Genomic DNA, 19,288 nt, shown 5'->3' with positions numbered 1-19,288 from the left:
AAGGAAGTGGTTATTTTCTGTCTGTTTCTCTTTGAAAGTAACCACCTACAACTCAGAGGTCACGATATGTAGAACTCTTCTCTGGTTAGATTAATAGAAACCTTTAACCTGCTGAGACCCAACGTCCTCATATGGGGACAAAGGTTTGTTGCAGCTTATTCTGATTCATTTAGACTTGTTGTTCTCATAAGTAGAAACTTTCTCTGCCATGGCCTGGTAGCAAAGGGTCAATACACATTTATTTATGCTTATTTACTTTTCTAGTTTGATGTGACATGAAAATTTAACAAATTTACAAGTACACGTTAGAGGACGTTGGGATTTCATCATTTCAAGTTCTGCTTTTGCATTAAAATAATGAAAACAATATAAAATCTTAATCTTATTTTAAAGAAATTAAAATGCATTCCAAACAAAAGTTGGGTCTCAGGAGGTTAAAGGATTAAATTGTCTACCTGCATGCATTTGTCAAGTTTTTACATTTTGGCTGTTTCTGCAAAAAAAACGACACAATCCAATACTTTTTGTATATATGTCAATACTTGCATATTATTACTGAATTCTGTTATCTTTATTTTTATCTTATTATTTATCTTTTACACAGTCCACTCTGTATTCTTGTCATGTATTCTGTTGCAAACTGCAATTTCTCCATATAAAGGTTTATTCTATTCTATTCTATTCTATTCTATTCTATTCTATTCTATTCTATTCTATTCTATTCTATTCTGTTTTTGTTCTTGCTCAGTATGTATTCAGATGGTCATTGCAGCTTGTTTATAATAATGCTAAAGTTGAGTCTGACTTTGAGTTTATCTCTTTTACATTTTCATATTTATTTCATATTTACTACCATTCATCTTGACTCGTTATAGATACTTCTGCCTCATTGCCTCCACAGCAGCCACTCATGCTGTTACTGGCAGCGGGCCTGCCAGGGCACACAATATGCTGCTTTTTCCCACCCACCTTTGTGTATTTCTTCTGTTGCTCTTTAATTTTATGTGCCACTCTCTGCCCTCCTAATTGGCCCTCTGTGATAATAAAGATGAATAAAGTTTTTCTGATTCTGATTGTTTGCATTGTGTCCAGAGAAGTAGTAGCAGATGAGACGTGGCAGTCGATAATGTAGACTATGCAGTGTTTTCTTTGACTACCACTGTGTAATACGTGTATGCTGAAACTTAAAAGCTCACAGTGTCTGAGAGCGTTCAGATTTCAGCTGTGCAGAGTGCGGAGGTTAAGCCTGGTCTGCAGTTCTTACAGCGTATGTCTGCATGCAGCTCTCCATCTCAGCCTGAGTGAGCGTGGTGCTCTCTCGCTCTGCAGGAGGATCGATCCACGATTCTCTCTTCGCTTTAGGTTCGACCCTCTCCACGCTCCGGCCTCTCCTCCTGTGACGTACTGACGTGCTGCTCTCGGACCCAGAAGGCAGCGGGGCGGAGCTACCGGCAGCAGCAGCAGCAGCGGCAGCGGCAGTGGCACCAGCAGCAGCATTAACTGCCTCAGTCGTGCCCCCACTCGAGTCCTTCACATCGTGGATGCCATTATCATCGTCCTCATCACACATTTCAAACATAGAAGCAGGGTCCATGCCCTTTTCCACCATAGTGGGACTCCCCTCCTCCAGGAAACTGTTGTCCATGGGGGGTCCACTACAGACTGGCCTTCTGTCCACCTGAACAACACCAACAAACGATTTGCACTAACAATTTTTAGTTTATATATGCTTTCTTAAAAAAATATTTAAGTTGTACAGACTATAACCACATAATGTACCTTCTCGATGAAGCTGACTTTCCTCAGCTTCAAGCCGCAGTCGATCAAACTTTCCTCCTCCGTCTCTCCTTCACTGAACCTCCCGCTGTCGGCCTCGTCCCTCTCACCGCCCTCCTCCTCGTCAGGCACTCCACATCCCCCGTTCAAACACTTCTTTTCTCTGAGAGGAGAAGAGGGAGACAAAAGTCAGCGGTCAGCAAATCCAACGGTCTGTGTACTCAACGTCCAGCAGACATGAATTAGAAGAGCATGCAGTGTGCAGACAACAGCAGAGGAAGATAAAGTGGCTTCCTATTTGAACCTGAGTGGGTCTGTTGGTGTGAATTAAACACGCAGATATCATTGTGAGTTTTTTTCCATGAAACCTCATTTTTACTAACTGTTTTAGAGCTTAAATAATGACCTTCTCTCCGGCTGCCCCACTCCAGGCCTGGTACCCCGCAGCCCAGGTCCCGGCACAGTCTGGTCAGTGGGGGAGGCCTGGGCTTTTCCAGCCGCCAGCCGGGCGTATTTTTGCAGCACCGAGAGCAGCAGGTCCCACACGGCTCTCAGCGTGAGATCCCCCAGCTTGTGGCGCTCGTACAGGTAAGGCTGCAGCACTTCCTTCACATTTTGAAGGAACTGGCGTATGATGAGAAGAGTGGCCAGCATCTGACAAAGACAGAGGGTCGGACAGTCACGACACTAAGAGAGCTCAGCAAAAGAAGAAAAAAAAAAACATCCAAGAAAAGCATTTTAAAAGTAGTTAGTTAAAGGTGGATAGAGACAGAAGGAAGACAGAGAGGAGAGGGTGAAATCACAAACCTGGGAGACCCGGATTCACCCTCACAGAAATAATGCATCAAATCAGTGAAAACTACATCCCCAACCAAATCACACAGCAAAGAAAAACTGCAGCTGAACGGTTCCCGGTGCATTAAACATTTAATTTGTCAGTGACGTCCAGAAGTTTTAGATGTTTCAAAGAGCCAACAGGGAGCAGTGCAGCCACAGATTTAAGCTGCACATCTAAAACGAATGCAGCTGTTTCTGTTTGAGATGTTTCACCATCCTGCACGAGGCTTCATCTCTCTCTAAATGATTGGTGGGCAGTTTGGGTTTGTTTTAGGGCGGCGCACACCTGCAACTCACATGGACTCAAAGTCCACAGATGACTTTGTATTATTTCCTCTGACCTGGATGACTGAGAATATTCATGCAATCCATGAAAACTTATTTTAAGAGCATTTGCAGCGGTGAGGAAAAGAACGGCTCCTTTCAGCGATACACTCCTTGGCAGAACAAATGCAGATTACCACAGTAAGTACAGATTTGTAATAACCTTGTAGTGAACTAGATATTTGTGGAAAATACGAACTGTCAGGCCTTTGAATCGGTTTTAAACAAACCCCCAGGCTCTCAAAACAGGAAAAATTATCATGCAACGGTCTGCTGTAAACATCCATGAGTTTGCATATTGACTTTTTGGTTCAACTTTGACCTACTGTCCTGTAACATTCAAAACCATAGGTTTTCAACAGGGGAAATCATCATTGGTTGATTATACATTTTTATGTATATATTTTTTTTTAATTTTCCCCCACAATTTTAAATTTCTTTAAATACACATGAACATGTATCCATAAATGAAGATGTCATCTTTCATTCAACACTTCACTCATTCAGAGATATGGGAGCTTTCTCAAAAGCATACCATTATACAATCTAAAGCCCTTTTCACAACAAAAAACCCGCATCGACGCAGGATTTTACTGGCTCGGCTTCGATGTGAACAGGAATGCCATGTCTACGTGCTTATTTATGTGATGACGTTGATGTACCTGCCTGTCACATTTTGATTTTGTCACTGGACGCCTGTCAGACTGTGGCATCGTAGAAGCTCCAGGGCTGCAAGCAGCTCAAAAACTCACATAAGAGGCCGATCTGTCAAGGGCAGAGATTTTTGCCCATTTTTTTTAATCAATTCATTGGTGAATATGCCCTACGTCATGTTCAGGAAATTGCACCGATCAGGAAATGCATGTGCGACTGTGTTTATATACTGCTTGTGTAGCAATATGGCACACTTTTTTTTTTTATCAATCATGGCAGCGCACTGGCAAGACCGTGAGATCCGCGAGCTGCTCTGCATCTGAGTCCATTCTTCAGGTCATCAACAAACTGAAAACGTTAAAAAAAATACACCATTGTTTACCTGCAGTAACCTGCACTTAAATGTGTAATGTTGACTTTGTCACACAGCAGGTCATACCCGGGACTGCTGGCAATGTGAAAGCACACCAAAAGCTGTTCAGCCAATCACAAGGCCGCATATTACACACTGACTCTGTCAGGTTCCCCGCAATTGGCCGAGAGCCTATTCAGTCCCCAGGTGAAATCCAGACGCAAACAGCAATATTAGCAGAAGAGAAGCTAACGATGCACTTTGTTCCCATCAGTCAGCTACTGAGAACAAAATGTTTTGGTGATTCACTGTCCCTACTACATTTAGCTATGTTTAAAGTTAATCCGCCAATATTTTTCTTTATCTGTCACCCCATGTTTGCATGTTTAAATTTTAATATAGAACATATATAGTAGGTAGGAGGGTCCCTACTTCAATTCTCCATCAGTTTGGGGGTCCTTGGACTGAAAAACGTTGAAGATTCCTGTTCAAAACTTCTGCAATTTCAAGAACACCTCAAGCACCTCAAGTCTTACAATCACTTACAACTCGTTTTAATCCAAAAGCAATTTTCTTCAAGTCCAAAAATGCCGACATGCAATATTCCATATTCCACTTTCACTGACAAGTACAACACAGAATGCAAATCCAAAACCACAACAAACCAGCGTTAGCAGCGGTCAGTGATGGCAGTCCACTGAGAGAAGGAGATAGTGTTTCCTTCACAGCTACCTGGAGCAGTCGGCGCCCACGCGTCAGACACATAATCAAGCTGACAACACCAGATGGCTTCATTTCAGTCACTTAAGAGCGAATTAAGAGTTAATTGAAACGCTGATTTTCCAACAGGCAGTTTTTTAACTTAATTAGTTTCTCTCTAATTACCAAGAAACAAGGTCATGTTTGCTTCATCTTCTGCCCAGCAGCTCTAACAAGTTGACTGAAGGACTTAGTGAAATGTAAATATACTCTGACAAATATTTGGAGAAGCTGGTCTGCACAGGCTAAAACTCAAGACGTGGTGGTGATCGGACGGCGAGGGGGGGGCTATTATATTAACGGATTATGACAAGCTCAATGAGGTGCAATACGGCCGAGAGTGAAACAGAATCTGACAGACGGCGAGTTTCGGAGGTGCGACTGGAAAAACAATGCGATCCAATCGGCAGGAAAGGAAGAAACCAATAGAGATATGCACAATGACTTCACGTCTCAACGTTTAACAAACTATTTTAAACAAAGAATGATGTTCATATGCAAAGATGGAAGGATGACAGCATCATTTAATCAGGTATTAGACTCTGACCACAAGGATCCAAAATATGGAGAGGTAGGAAAACCAAAAGTGAAAAATTCTTAAAAATAAAAGTATGAAATCGACGGAATCTGGAGTTTTTAGCTTTCATGCAATCAACAGGTAACCCAGGATATGTCTTTGGCAAAGCAGGCTGATAGTTAGTTTTGTAGTGGCATGCAAAGCGAGGACAGAGGTGGTCAGAAATGAACTGATGGTCTTTCACTCAGACTGGACTTAGCGGCCATACTTTTGACTTGAGTAAAGCCCTGAAGAACCAGGGAACAGACACCACAAACATCCGGATCTTGAGGGAGATGAAAGGCAGCACATTGACCTGGACCTGCCGCTGCAGACTCCGCGTTAGAGGCAACACCAGCAGCATCTTTCCATGTGGACAAACGGATGGATGAGTGGATAAAAAGGCGAATGGAAATGAATGTGAGCAGACAGAGCAAAGCATTTGAGGATGGGGGGGGGGGGGGCTACAGGCGCATGTTGGAAGCAAGAACTACTGATGGAGAACGCGCCGTCTCTTACCTCTTTCAGACGCTCCATGTCTTTGAGGTAGAATCCAATGTAAAAAAGGCTGAGATAAGAATTTACAAACTGAAACTGGAAGAGGGAGAAAAACACGGCGTCATTAAGCAGAAAACTCTGAGGCGATGATGAAATGAGGAGATTCACTTACAAGAACCATTTTGATGATGAGATTTTTCTCATAGGCACTCTGGAGTCTATAGTTTTCTGCGGAAACACAACATACAGTGAAGAATCTGTTATTTTTAAATCAATGAACCACCCGAGAAAGTAAAAATAAGAGTTGTTACTAATCAGTGGAGGTCACAATAGACCGATCCGGCATAACATTAAAACCACTGACAGGAGAAGTAAATAACATTGACCACCTTGTGACTCAATTCTGTGTTCAATGTTGGGAAACTTTTGGAACTGGAAGTTGTGCAGGTGTTACTTAGACATGTAGCCCCCACCTAGACCAGACCAGGCACCCCCCACCCCATAGCAATGACACTCCTTGATGGCAGAAGCCATCCCCAACAGGATGCAGCCTGACACAGGCTACAACTAAAAACACATGAAGAACAGTACAAGGTGTTGACCTGTCCTCCAAATTCACTAGATCCCAAACTGATCAAGTATCTGTGGGATGATCCACAGAGGCCCCTCCCCTCAGCCTACAGGACCCAAAGCCCCCCCACTAACAACATCCTGTTTCCAGACACCACAGGACAGAAGGTCCGTGTCCATTCTCTGATGGGTCACAACTGTTTTTGGACGCACAGGTTAAGACCTACACAATATTAGAAAGGTGGTCATAATGTTATGCCGGATCAGTGGTCAAATCACAAATGGAAGCCGTGTTCTGCTGTGCTCTGAATGTAGATTTACAATCAGTCTGGAAGATTGACTCTCACCCATGTCATTGAGCCAGCAGGCAATTTTCCTGTACACCTCGTCACATGCAGTCACAGTGATAGCTAGCATGATTTTGGGGATGAAGCGAGCTAGCCGAGGCATTTCCTTGATCCTCATCACAAACTCCTGCAGAGACAAAAAATGCAGCTTTTTTTAACAAGTCGATTTAAAAGGAAAAAAAAAAAAAAAAAAAACAGGGTCTGGAAGTGGTTCAGAGGAAAGAGGTCCTGCTCCTGCATGATTCATACTAGGGTAGGTATTTACCATTAAGTCTACTACTGCTACGCTATAAAACCAGATGCTGATAGCTGACTGACCTGCAGCTCAAAGCAGATGAGCATGACCAGGAAGACAAAACAGAGACAGAGGAGACAGATGGGCAGGCTGACCAGCCATCTGAATAGACGCCTCCGCCACGGAGGATAGTAGAACTCCTCACATCCTGTTATAGGACTGCATCGCTTGACTCCCTGCAGATGCACAGAGAAGAGAAAGCGTGAAACAACACAAAGGAGCAGAGGAGAGGATAGAAATTTGCGAGCGGCTTCAGTTTCCTCACCCGGAACTGAGGCCGTGGCTCCTCCAGGGATTCAGCAGGCGTGTCCAGCGTTCCCCACTTGTACGCCAGCTCAGCCCCTCTCCTCTTCCACCGCTCCAGAAACAGAGTGGCCCACACCACGTTGAACAGTGCAAACACCACGCAGCAGATGTCGCGGCTCGTCTGAGGCGTCCCGAACGCAGACACGCACAAGGTCGTGATGTAAATCAGAAGATGTCATTTTTTTAGATGATGTTTTATGCTACAAACCGTGTGTGTCTGCTCACCTGATCCGACTCAGTGAGCATCCAAAGCACGAAGCCGATCACAGCGGGATATAACATAGAAGTGGTGTAGAAACCCAGCCAGGCGAAGTACATGGCGATCTTCACCCCAAAGTAGTCACAGATATCATCTGTATATTTTACATAAGTCAGGACAGATTCAGTTTGCATCTATTTAACATAGAACAGAGTGTGAAACATAAACTGCAAACATCCAGGAGCAACGTGAAAGTGCTTTGCATATATTTGTTCTGATTACACTGGAGTGTTTCCCGTACTCTCTATGTGTGTTTTCATCAACTGACCTAAGGGCTGTTTCTCACAAACAGCCTGAACCCAAGATTTCATCAGCTGACTGAGGATCCTCTGCTCATGGAGAGGAAATACCTGCTGGATCACACCTCTCGCACTCAGCTCTGGGACTGTAGAGGAGCAAAGAACGAAACAGAGGGAACTCAATAATTTATCAGCGACAAATACAAACAGTGCTGCTTTAAAGAGTTTGCGCCCCTCAGGTAATGTTTTGTTTATACGGGAAAACGAGCCAATATTACATATCTGTGAGAAAGCAAGTTAACGTTGAGGATCACGAGTTAATGGGACTAATGGGAAGTTGATGGTGTTGGAAGGTGTTGTTTGATGCCCCGAGATTCGTCACAGTTTGATCTTCACAACACACGGAAGTGTGAACGTGTATGAAGGCACGGACAAAGGAGCTTTCTGAGGACCTCAGGAAAAAAAAGAGTTTATGTTGCCCTAAACCACCTCTACAGAGTCTGACAGATTGAGGACAAATGGAGGAGATTTAAGACGACTGTTAACGCTTGCTTTAGGGCGCTGACGGACATAGACGGTATAACCTTCGTCAGTGTGAGCCATTTATACTTTACTCTGTAAAAACGCCCCCCGATCGCTAGACGGGTTCATTTTTGCTTTTACTTCCTGCTTCACTTTCGACAACAGCGACTGAAACCTTTATCATCATACAAATGTTTTCATCTCTGTACCTCCCCAGTTAATCTTTCCTCGTTGTGTCCCATCTGTATCAATACAAAACAATCAATCTGAGATTTGCAGGGATGGACCAATCAAAGCTCTTGCGCTCTGTGTCACCGCGACGCATAGTTACATTTCTGGGGAGGTGAAAGTCAGGCTACACTGTGAGGGTCTGCTTAGGGTCTGGGCTATCGCCGTAACTACGGTGTCGGGTCGGGGTAACTTGTAATCATATAAACAAATGCAAAAGTTTAATATTTCTGTTTTGTGTCTTTGTGTTCTGTCTGGAAATTCTTTGAAGTTGTGAAATCTTTATGCAGAAATGTAGAAAACTCTGAGGAGTGCAAATACTGTAGATAAAGTCAAGACTATGAACTCTGTTAAACAATAAGACCTATTATTTCCAAATAATACCTTAATAAATGTATACTTGATAAGTAATCCTGCTTACTGATTGGCTGGCCTTCTAGGAAGGTGATATTATGGAGCACCTCCCCATGTTTGGCACGTAGATTGTCCAGCCAGTATTTAATGATGCTCTGCCTCTCCTGCAGTGAACAAGACAAGCAAAAAAGCAGCGTCAGAAAGCAGTTTTAGGGCATTTCTACCTGCATGTAGCACATGTATGTGACACTGACCTGTGAGGTGAAGAAGCACAGCTCGCTCTCTATGTTCTCATAGATGTAGTCCTCCTCACAGGAGAAGCTCCGCGTTCCTCCGCCAAACTCGGGCTTCACCGCTTTCCTCAGTCCCATTTCCTCAGCTCCGCGCAACAAACTGCGGGACGACACGAACACGTTACCCGCTGCATCGCTCCGTTCTGACTGCGTCTCTGTTTGTTAACGGTTGCCTGCACGTCGCAGGACGCAACGGACAGTGACCCTTGGGCCGCTGCATTCTGCTGACAATTAAGAGTCATGTCTTATGCGGTGAACACCGATGTCAGGTGGAATTTTAATTGTTTCGTTTGTCCGGCACAATGAGGTCTCAAACATGGGGATTTGCCTCTAATTTGGGACTTTTCATTGGACAGATGAGTGAATCACCTTGCGCTCAGACGGTTTAACAACAGAAATAATCCTCAGCTGCTTTCTAGCTGCATAAGACACCGGAATTAGCAGGTCGTCCTTCTCCTCTGATGTCTTAACCTCACCTCCTTTGCCGTCAACCCCCTCCTCCACATCTTTATCTCCCTCCTCCTCCTCCTCCTCCTCCTTTTCCTGCTTTTCTCCCCCTTCAATCTTCATCCCTGTCACATCTATCACAGTCCTCTCCTCTCCTTCGCACCCCCTCCACCCTCCTCCTTTATCCCATCATCCTCTTTTCTTGTCTCTTTCTGTCCTTCCCAGTGGCCTTGCGCTGAAATCGCGATAATAATGCAGCACTACAGGCTGCGTTCCCAACAGGCCGTCAGCTCACCTCGCTCTCACATGTGCACGTATATATATAGTCTATATGCAGTCTTGGTGGGTCTGCAACATCCATCCATCCTGCAGCTTCATGCTCTTGCAGGGGCAGTACAGTGAAGAGCGGACGGCGCTGTGATAGATTACAGCAAAAAAGTGAGGTGTAAGCTACTGTATCACAGCTGAATACTGCTTAGTGCGCAGCGGCGTCACAATAAAGCTCTGAGGAGCAAACAAAGCTGTATCTGTTCAACCCAATGGTTCGGTAATCTGAGCCAATAACTGGAGAGCCGTTCAGATGGGGTGCAGCCAGGAATCTTAATGAGTTTCTCCCTCTCTTGTTTAATCAAACGGTTTATCACCTTTTCCACTCTCGGTCCCCAAATACGAGGAGGTCTTAATGTGGAGGTGCAGACAATGGCAAAGTGTGGACCAAGCTAACCTTGTAAAAGAGCGCAATACTGCTGAGAGGGAGCGAGCTGCGGGTTTAGGTTTATGCAATTTAGCAAATACCCGTCAGACCTGATAGAGAAACTCAGCAGAACAGAACGGCATAATGTAAATTGCCCAGTCACGGCTGAGGAATGAGTAATGGATGGTTTGTCAGGTAGGAAAAGAGCACACGGATATTTATGTCACGCGGAGTAATTAATGGAGCCTTTTTAAAAAAATAAAACACAAACCGCCACTGAACCCAGGCGTGCGGGAGATGACGTAGCTGCAGACAGCTGATAAAACAGGAAAACTATTTCATTATGCAAAGGGAATGACTATTCAAGGAGGAGATCTTGAGGATGGAGCACTTTCTGGGTTTCTATCACGTGAAATGTAGGTCAGTCTATCTGAGAGCAGGTGTGTATGGGCCTGTGTGCAGACACAGAGAAGGAGAGGAGAGAGCGATTGGGTCACGCAGAAATCATTTTCCTTTGGCATTTCCTTTTAAAACCCACTGGCACACTTTCAGAAAGCACTCTACCCATCCTCTCCCTACACACACTACCTTCCCTCACTCCTCCTTCTCCTCATCTATCTGCTTCTCCATCACCTCCTCTCCTCCTTTCATCTTTCCTCCTGGCCGTCTGTCTATTTCTATTCCATTCATGGGGTAAAAGCTGTTTTCAAGAGGCCCATTGTTAAATGCACAGTCAGCAAATAGAGGTGAAATGCAGTATGGTACGACTGCCAGCCTGGTTGTCAGGATTGTATTTCTCAGTATTTATACACCAAAGTCAAGGCTGGGATTAAAATGACCCCGAGCTCATCCCCCCATTCCCCTTGAGGAATATTTTTCAAAAGAAGAGCTGTGTAACCTGAGTGTATAGTCCACACAGTTTAGCCCAGGCTCTGAACCATATGCAAAACTTTAAATAACCTGCAGCACTGCAGCCGTAAGCAGAGGAGCAGTGCTGATCCACCAGGCTTCAAGGCAGATTCACCGGTGATTCACCGTGGATGCGTTGAACTGCTGCGCCTACTATAGCTGCAGCTAAATATAAAACCGTGAGAAATGAAAACACTATTTCACACGAACACAGAACAGCAAAGATATTTTTGTCTTTTACCTCCAAACTCAAGTAGTAGCATTTAAAAATAACTACTTCTCACATTACTTGAGGAACGAGAGTTATAGTGCATGTGTCATGAGGCAGCTTGTTAATTGTTTTTTGTTCGGCCCGGTGAGGTGATTAATTTACAGAAATATAGTTAAAACAGTGGTAAATACTGGTTGTGACAGAAGATCTGACATAGGTTGGAATACTGAAGCTGACAGTACAAACATTAACTTTTAATTAAAAAAAAACTTTTCTAGTTGAAAGTTCCTTGAGCCTAGAAATACTGCAGTATTTCTAGGCTATGAACTACATAGAGTAATAGCCAGAAGTGTGTTAGCTTAACCTAGCATACACCATGTGTACAAATTAAACAAATCAGACTCAATATGTTGACCAGTGAGTGCCATATTTTGAGAGGCATAATTTGTTGCCTGTGGACAGAGCTAAGCTAATTTTCTTCATATTTAGCTTATATTTAACAGGTTGTATCAGTTTTCAACAAAACAGAGCAGGAACAAGCATATTTTGTAACTTTCTAAAGACATTTAACATCACAACCATGACAACAGCCAATAATATGATTACATCTGACAGTCAGATTCTGGTTTTGACTGATTTAATTTGTGCTTTAAAGGACCAGCGCGCAAGATGTGGCAGCATCTAGTGGTGAAGTTGCAAACTAGAACTAACTATCACTATTGTTTTTTTTATCAGTCTCCCCATGTGACCTGATTGGTTTTCATTCAGTACATACTGTATAGACTGTGTACTGAAAAATTTACAACAAAAAAACAAAAATAAGTACAGGATGGGATATTTTTATAAAGAGATTAGAGAGGCATGTTAAAGATTTTTAAAGTTAAATTAATAATAATCAAGTGATCCCACCGGTGTGAGAAGGTTAAAGGCCTTCTCTTTAGAGCCAGTGTTTGGTTCTTGTGCTACCGTAGGAAACACGGAGGCACATAATGGTGGACTTGGTATGAAGGGGTCATTTTAAGCTAACAAAAGCTAACAAAAATGACTCAGTGATTTTGCATTAATGTAAACAAAATGGTTACTTTTACTTTTAATGTCAGATATTATTGACTATAGATTATTTTTACTTGGGGACGTCATGTTATTTAGAAGTTGCAGCTGTGTTTCGTGTGTAATAATAATAATCACACTCTGTTTAAATTTAAATTCACTATCCATGGTTATGATGTCTCTTCCACTTTCTGCTTCGCTTAAATCAACACTTTCTGACAGCTTTAGTTACTTTGCAAATTCAAATTAATAGTAAAAAATAAAATAATAATAATTAAACAAATAAAACAAACATTTGTCTTGTGGTCTGGTTTTCTGTGAAGGGTCTTTGCTACTCAAACAGTGGGTCAAACTTTTACACAACCTTCATAATTCTTAAGTGGCAAGAGGCAGGAAAAAGTCTTAACAAAATAAAAACATCACCCAAATCACAGAGATGATGATTTGCACTCAATTAGTTTTATGACTGGACCTCCGTGTTAGCTAACTTGCGATGTAATTTTTCCTATACAAATTATGGACATGGCTGATTCGCACAAGATAAAGATCACAGACGACCTCCACGTTTATTAACAATTACTAGAGGTCCCCAGGTAAAACTGGTCCTGTGCTAATAAAGTCGTTCACTGCTTTTTATTGCAGTCAACTGAGCAGCTCGATGTCCGTGTCAGGCATTTAAAGGCCTTTATATGTAGGGAGTATTTTCAGTATTTTCTCATGAGCTGCAGCTCTACTGTCAATAAGTTCTTACTTTTCGTATGTAGCGGTGACGAAGAACGCGTAGACTCGTGTGTGCTTGTGATGTCGGATCTGGATGATGAGCTCTGGGATTCCCAGCCGGATGTGGTTCAGTAGCCATAGTAACGTGTGGTCATCTGTGGTGTCTGTGAAAGGAAATAAAAAAAAAAAAAACACATTTTTTTCAACCGTTCCCACGCACTGCTGTATGCAGTCGAGGACTCCCACAGTCTTCTTCTATTTATTCCTGAGCAGCAGCTGGAGGTCATGTGTCATACTACCAAACACTAAGGAGTCACTTTTCTTCTCTGCTCCATTCTGCTGCAGATTACACAGTAGTTACTGTAAAGTCAATAGTATGTTATTGTTTTCTTGTTCATTTTGCAATTAAACTATGCATTAGGATAAAATTTCACACTTTGTAGCATTGCAGTGAATTCTGGAGCATAAAAGTGCACTATTTGGCAAGTTTGCATTTAACTGCACACTGCAAATATTAAAAAAAGTGTTTAGTGTATGTGTCTGTGTGCTCCTGCAGCCTAATAGTGAAGATAATGGGGAAGTTTTAATGTTTGTTCTTAGATTTTAGTATCGCTAAATCAATTAGCCAATTAACTCAGGAGATTTAAGAGAAATTATTCTCTAATTACTGATAATCTTAATTATTTTTAAAGCAAACATGCCTCCATCTTCTCAAATACAAGGATTTGCAGCTTTATCTGATGAAATTGTTTCATTAAGTTTGTAGGCACAGCAAATGATCCTTTCTCTCTCTGCAATTTTAATTAACTGTAAGTTCAACATGCATCAAGAATAATGAGTAGCAGGAAGTTAAAGTCTTGTGTCACACAGTTGAGGCCTAGATATTCACTCATGTTACTGAGGGTAATGACATGTTGCAGACATGCATAAATGGTGTGTTTGAGTGACTGACCTGCAAATGTCATGAGGACATCACAGTTCTCTGTGGGCACCGTTTTCATCCAAGACTTATGAGACATGATGTGTCTCCCAGCCTGCAGGAGCCGCTTTCCAAACAACTTATCTGAGAGACGAAGAGAAAGAGAGCGAGAGACAGAGACAGAGACAGAGACAGAGACAGAGAGTGGGGAAAGGGAAAAAGTAGGAGAGTCACCTTTTCAAAGTGAAACCGTGTAAGAAGCAATGACATTGCCCCCCTTCGCCCCAAACAACAACAAAAAAAAAAAAACTCTTACCCCTGCTCTCTCAAACCACACACATACAAAAAAAAAATACACCAAAACTGTCCTTCTCGAGGGGACGGATTTAAATGTCACACCCCTTCCCCTCTCAACGCGAGGCTGACAGAAATAATCCTGCCCTGCCAAGGCAAGAGGCCACACATTGTCTCCGGTCTCTGAATGCTCACACACAGACGCTCAGCTCAGTCAACACAACGCATTTCACTGCTGCTACTTCTCACCGGTGCAATGTGCCCTGAGTTTAACACTCAGTATTTACTCTTAGAGATTTATAACACAATAGGTCAAGATCCCGACCAAAAAAAATCAGCACGCTAAAAGTAGCTCTTCAGTAGCCACACGGAGATGTGACCTTAGTGCAGCAGTCTGAAAGATAATACACCGATCAGGCATAACATTATGACCACTTTCCTAATATTGCGTCCAAAAACAGTTGTGACTCATCAGAGAATGGACATGGGTCTTCTGAGTGTGTCCTGTGGTGTCTAGTAACACAATGTTGTTAGTCAGTGGGGGTGTCTGGGTTCTATGAGTTCAGGGGAGGGGCCTCTGTGGATCATCCCACTGATACTATTAGGTTTAAGGACAATATGCACAAACATTAACCGGTGTCAAAGACGTGAATAGACGTGTGCATCAGATTTAGCAAAAAGCTAATTTCCATCCACAACATCTACAACATTCAACAGAGACCCACAGGACGTACAGAGACGCCAACGACACCACGCTACAAACATTGCAGAAAAACACACAAACAAAATGTGCTCCTAATGTAATGTGTGAAATAAAAAAAAGTATTACAAGGTATATTTGAAATATTAACACTGGTAATTTATATTAACAAGGCTGCTGTTCTTTAGGAGAGTTAACAGAGTCGGGACCACTCCACTGACCATTCATAAAAAAGAAAAACATAACACAGCAGCAGTGTATTTAAATAGTGACAATAGACAATAGACAGGTTTGATTGTTTAAAATCCCTTTTTTGAACCTTGTGCTGTTCATGTTTTTTGAGTTGTTCCTAAACTGTTTGTGTGTGTGTGTGTGTGTGTGTGTGCCTTTGTCAGGCTGCATCCTGCTCCTCCTGATCCTCCAACCATCAAGGAGTGTCATTGCTATGGGGTGGGGTGGGGGGGGTCTAGGTGGGTGCTACATGTAGCATCTGCATGAATGCCAGGTCCAAACGTTTCCCAGCAGAACATTCAAAATGGTCAATGTTGTTCACTTCTCCTGTCAGTGGTCATAATGTTTTTCAGTATATTTCACACTGTAACATCATGGGAAAAAAAAAGCTTCCACCAGCTTCATCAATCACTTGACCCTCCAGAGTCTCATACTCCCTCTCATCTGTCAGCACAAATACCAGCTGTAACCACGGTGATCGGGGGGGTGTTAAGCCCAGACCCCGCTCAGCTGTCAGAGGGCAAGTTTGGGAAAACTGTTTACCGGGTCCTGAATAATAATGACAGCAGCCTGGAGAGAATGTCCGTCCCTCAACGGGCCAGGACTCAGCGAGGCGTGGGCTGTCGGAGGAGCCAGAAAGTGGGACATTATCAGAAGACCACATGCAAACACATTCAGTGTGACAGCGCTCAAGAAATATCACATTTGTTCTTCTATGTATTCAAATAAGTAGAATGTGTGGGCGTGTATGCAAATGAGACCAAAATACAAACACTATCACGTATTTTACACCAGGTTACAGTCCATCCCATCTCTTTAAATATCGCTTTCATGGTTAAAAAAAAAAAAAAAATAGCTTCACACACACAAGTCAACTCCAAGGCAGGTTATAACTCGGACAATGATATCACGACTATCAACACAATGCTGTAAATCACACGTATCTCTCTGAGGTCTGCGGATCCAATACACATCCGTCACGTAAAAAAAAACATCTTTCAGATGCGGTGTCCCTCCGCTTCCTGGAACAGTCCGACAAAGTAAAGCTTCACACAAAGGAGGAAGGATTTGCTTTTCATGTTTGCCTTTTGCGAGCACACAACTAAATCCCTGTTCCGTTCGAGGTCAACTAACTCACTGTTTTGCACTCACCATCGAACCTGAGCTTGTTTTAGGAAAAACTGACAAAGGCAAATTATGTACTTTTACAAGCTCTGCCATTTTTGCTCCCGATCTGCTCCTCCTGTTGTAACAAAACATTGTTCAACACATCCTGATTTACAGTTCCACTTCTTTTTTCTTCTTCCTCACAGACAGTCACAAACTGACAAGTCTCCACCTCTCACGGACATCAGAACTCAATCAGGCATAACATTATGACCACCTTCCTAATATTGTGTAGGTCTCCCTCCTGCCTGCAAAACAGTTGTGAGTCTAACTAGACAACTATTGCCCAGCACTAAAAGCGAGGAGACACCATTACTGACTGGCTGATGAACATTGTGAAGCTTTTTGCAGGTTAAGAGCTACATTATGTCTTTAAGAGCTAAACTGAGATGGGTTATTAACATAACCAACATTGTCCATTTTCAGTTTCTTCCTGTTTACAAAAAGTAACTTAATGCAGCTTTAAATGTTCAAACCCCATTTTATACACAGATGTTTACTTTACTTTAACCTGTAATCAGTTAACCTGCATTTTATTATCATGTGTATCACATTTTAACAACCTCTCTCTATTTGTGTTCTCCGTGTCTCCTCTTTAAAGAGTTATGTGTCTTTTTTAAAAAGTTATCAGTTTTTGTCTTTGTTGCCGCAAAGCCGTAGTGCATTCTGGGTAATTAGTGCCCATTTTGTGGGTAAACAACAGGGTGAAGCACGATTGTGTGAAAGGATGCAATAGTGAAACGTTAAAAAAAGTTGATCTTGGTGTCAACTAGCTGCTAGAGATGTGGCGGAAACTACAAAAATGGCTCACAAACCAGCGCCCAGTTATAGTTTAAAGATATGACAGCCGAAGAAAATTATTCACACAGGAAAAACATACAAAACATGCAGAACAGTAAATTAACATGTGGAGTGAATTGTTTGGTTTTGTATAGTAAAACTGCCATGTTTGAGTTTTTAATGCATTTGAACCTGTTCTAACAATAAAGTACAAAAAATAAATAAATGAGAGACACAGAGATGTTAGTAAAATAAAAAAAAAACTTTCTCAGGACTCATCCTGATTTTTTTAAAATTCAGCCACATATATATTTATACATCTCACTAAAGATGTTCTGTCAAGTTAAATCAGTTCAGAGCTTGTATCCAATAGAATTACACTTGCAGATAGCATTACTATTTAAAGACTCTCTCGAATACTCACAAAGAGGTTGTGACAACTTTATCTGGCTCCACGCTGCTTTGCCCCTCTGAAGAACACTTTCAAACATGGCAACAGGCTGAAGAGTAAATACAGGATGGTATTTTTGACCCTTTAATCTGGAGTTGTTCTCCCAGACACTGAAATCTGACTGCGGCTGCTCCGCTCTGCTTCAGATGAAACGCTGCAGGCAGCGCTGCAACATGACGGCAATTCTAATGAGTCCTGTATTCATCACGGAAGGGCAACACACACACACACAGACAAACACACACACAGACACACACACACACACACTCCTGGGAGAGGCAGCAGATTGGTTTCAACACTTCCACAAAGCTTCAATTTATGCTTCTTGGTCCTGAATATGTGTGTAGACGTGTGAATTTCTGAATTTATTGCGTGTTTGAACATGAACGTAGGCCATCAAGGCTCCTCTAGGCAGGTTTGTGTGGCAGGTTTGTGTAGAAGAGTTGTGTTTTTGCACGATATAAAGCGACTCCCCTGTCACCGAAGTGACAAAGACTTTTATACACAGTCAAATTTAACACGTGCAATGATGCTTTCTTATTTATTTTATTACAAATATGTATTTGATTAGTAGTAGTTGATTTTGTGCCATTTGTGTGCAGTCGAAACGAAAAGTAAACACGGATCAGGCCGTCAGAGAATGGACATGGACCTGAGAGTGTCCTGTGGTGTCGTGGTCTGGTCTGGGTGGGTGCTACATGTCTAAGTAACATCCACCAGGTCCAAAAGTTTCCCAGCAGAACGTTGAATTGTCACAACGTTATTTACTTCTTCTGTCAGTGGTTTTAATATTGTGGCTGATTGGTGTATTTTCACATTTTAAATTGACTGCGACTTTTTTTTTTTGTCTGTAGAAAATATTCCTAGTGACTCTGAGGCATCATTAAATTGCTTTTCAGTGGGGGCCATTATTTCCGGTCCGTTTTTCTTCGTTGGAATTAGCGAAGAGTAATCAATTAGCATTGGTCGCTTAGCAATGCTCTTCATGAATAAAGAAAACGTGCAACGAATATCACACATTTGACTGTGTCTGCTTTATTCAAAGGAGACTCAAACATTAACTTAGAAAACAGTTTGATATTTGCTTAAAACGAGCGACTACGAGCAAACTGATGTGAATCTCATTTACGTCGATTAAAATAAAAACACGTCTGTGAGTCGACTTGGCGCCGGCTGCGACACAGATGAAACCCCGCGTTCGCTCGCGGCCTTCACGGTGAGACGACTGCTCCGGGGCGAGTGCTTATCAGACAGCAGCCAGGCACGCATAACAAGCATGGCGTCTCTCTGTGATCTCAGTGGCTCTGTGAAGCGTTTCTGTGGGATGTTTGTGTGTGTGCGCTCCGCGTCCGCATGGGTGTCTGTCTGTCCGTGTGGATGTGCGTGTGAGCCAGAGATACGATGTGTCAAATTAACAGAGTGTGAGTCAAAAACAAAAGGGGAAAGGACTTAAATGAAGGTCAGAGGCACTTGAAGAAAAAGTTGATGTTGCATTCACTGCCTTCTTCAAAGGCCGTGTGAGTCTGTTTGATGAAGGGATGACAGG

General features: G+C 42.6%; 1 protein-coding gene across 4 annotated transcripts in view; it reads right to left on the bottom strand.

The window, feature by feature from the left end:
* Nucleotides 1–19,288, bottom strand: part of ano8b (anoctamin 8b) — a 43,687-nt gene that overhangs the window by 6,049 nt on the left and 18,350 nt on the right. For 2 of the 4 annotated variants that reach the window (XM_047587694.1, XM_047587697.1), the window contains exons 2-16: nucleotides 14,153–14,263; nucleotides 13,232–13,364; nucleotides 9,131–9,269; nucleotides 8,944–9,040; nucleotides 7,802–7,918; nucleotides 7,500–7,627; nucleotides 7,234–7,395; nucleotides 6,992–7,144; nucleotides 6,674–6,800; nucleotides 5,929–5,984; nucleotides 5,778–5,852; nucleotides 5,488–5,622; nucleotides 2,183–2,430; nucleotides 1,780–1,939; nucleotides 1,265–1,678 (exon numbers count right to left, since the gene is read on the bottom strand). In XM_047587694.1, coding sequence (XP_047443650.1) covers nucleotides 1,265–1,678; nucleotides 1,780–1,939; nucleotides 2,183–2,430; nucleotides 5,488–5,622; nucleotides 5,778–5,852; nucleotides 5,929–5,984; nucleotides 6,674–6,800; nucleotides 6,992–7,144; nucleotides 7,234–7,395; nucleotides 7,500–7,627; nucleotides 7,802–7,918; nucleotides 8,944–9,040; nucleotides 9,131–9,269; nucleotides 13,232–13,364; nucleotides 14,153–14,263 — 2,255 coding nt within the window. Of the gene's footprint in view, nucleotides 1–1,264; nucleotides 1,679–1,779; nucleotides 1,940–2,182; nucleotides 2,431–5,487; nucleotides 5,623–5,777; nucleotides 5,853–5,928; nucleotides 5,985–6,673; nucleotides 6,801–6,991; nucleotides 7,145–7,233; nucleotides 7,396–7,499; nucleotides 7,628–7,801; nucleotides 7,919–8,943; nucleotides 9,041–9,130; nucleotides 9,270–13,231; nucleotides 13,365–14,152; nucleotides 14,264–17,715; nucleotides 17,798–19,288 lie in introns of those variants that run through there. The other 2 variants (XM_047587695.1, XM_047587696.1) reach the window with 2 other exon arrangements.

This window comes from Mugil cephalus, chromosome 6, assembly GCF_022458985.1.
Source record: "Mugil cephalus isolate CIBA_MC_2020 chromosome 6, CIBA_Mcephalus_1.1, whole genome shotgun sequence".
NCBI lineage: Eukaryota > Metazoa > Chordata > Actinopteri > Mugiliformes > Mugilidae > Mugil > Mugil cephalus.
Note: the sequence above shows the minus strand (reverse complement) of the source record. Positions and strands in the feature narration are given on the sequence as shown.